At 49.9% G+C, this 655-nt stretch overlaps 1 protein-coding gene across 1 annotated transcript; it reads left to right on the plus strand.

Moving 5' to 3' along the window:
- The first annotated feature begins 45 nt into the window (after positions 1 to 45).
- LOC117799294 (60S ribosomal protein L18-B-like) lies at positions 46 to 612 on the plus strand. The gene has a single exon (XM_034651765.1). The coding sequence runs from the start codon at positions 46 to 48 to the stop codon at positions 610 to 612; it is 567 nt and encodes a 188-aa protein (XP_034507656.1).
- Positions 613 to 655: the final 43 nt, after the last annotated feature.

Genomic DNA, 655 nt, shown 5'->3' on the forward strand with positions numbered 1-655 from the left:
CTTTCCTTTCCTGCCGAAGGAGCAGAAACACCCGGAGCCGCCATCATGGGAGTGGATATCCGCCATAACAAGGATCGCAAGGTGCGAAGAAAGGAGCCCAAAAGTCAGGATATCTACCTGAGACTATTGGTTAAGCTGTACCGGTTCTTGGCCCGTCGTACAAATTCCAACTTCAACAAGGTGGTGCTGAGACGACTTTTTATGAGCCGTGCAAACAGACCCCCTCTTGCAATCTCTCGACTTATCAGGAAAATGAAACTGGCAGGACGTGAAAGCAAGACTGCTGTAGTGGTGGGCTGCATCACAGATGACGTTCGTATTCACGACATCCCCAAGCTCAAGGTGTGTGCCCTTAAAGTCACTGCTGGTGCCCGTGACCACATCCTGAAGGCTGGAGGACAAATCATGACATTTGATCAGTTGGCTATGGCCTCGCCGAAAGGGGAGAACACAGTTTTGCTCTCTGGTCCTCGTAAGGGTCGCCAGGTCTATAGACACTTTGGAAGGGCACCGGGTACTCCACACAGCCACACTAAGCCCTACATTCAGTCTAAAGGTAGAAAGTTTGAACGTGCCAGAGGTCGCAGAGCTAGCAGAGGATACAAGAACTAACATTGCTGTCTTCACTTTGTGTATAATAAAAACAAGGTCCACC

This window comes from Ailuropoda melanoleuca, unplaced genomic scaffold, assembly GCF_002007445.2.
Source record: "Ailuropoda melanoleuca isolate Jingjing unplaced genomic scaffold, ASM200744v2 unplaced-scaffold46721, whole genome shotgun sequence".
Classification (NCBI taxonomy): domain Eukaryota; kingdom Metazoa; phylum Chordata; class Mammalia; order Carnivora; family Ursidae; genus Ailuropoda; species Ailuropoda melanoleuca.

Coding starts and splice junctions, on each gene's coding strand:
- LOC117799294 (XM_034651765.1), top strand. CDS start 46: ATGGGAGTGGATATCCGCCATAACAAGGATCGCAAGGTGCGAAGAAAG.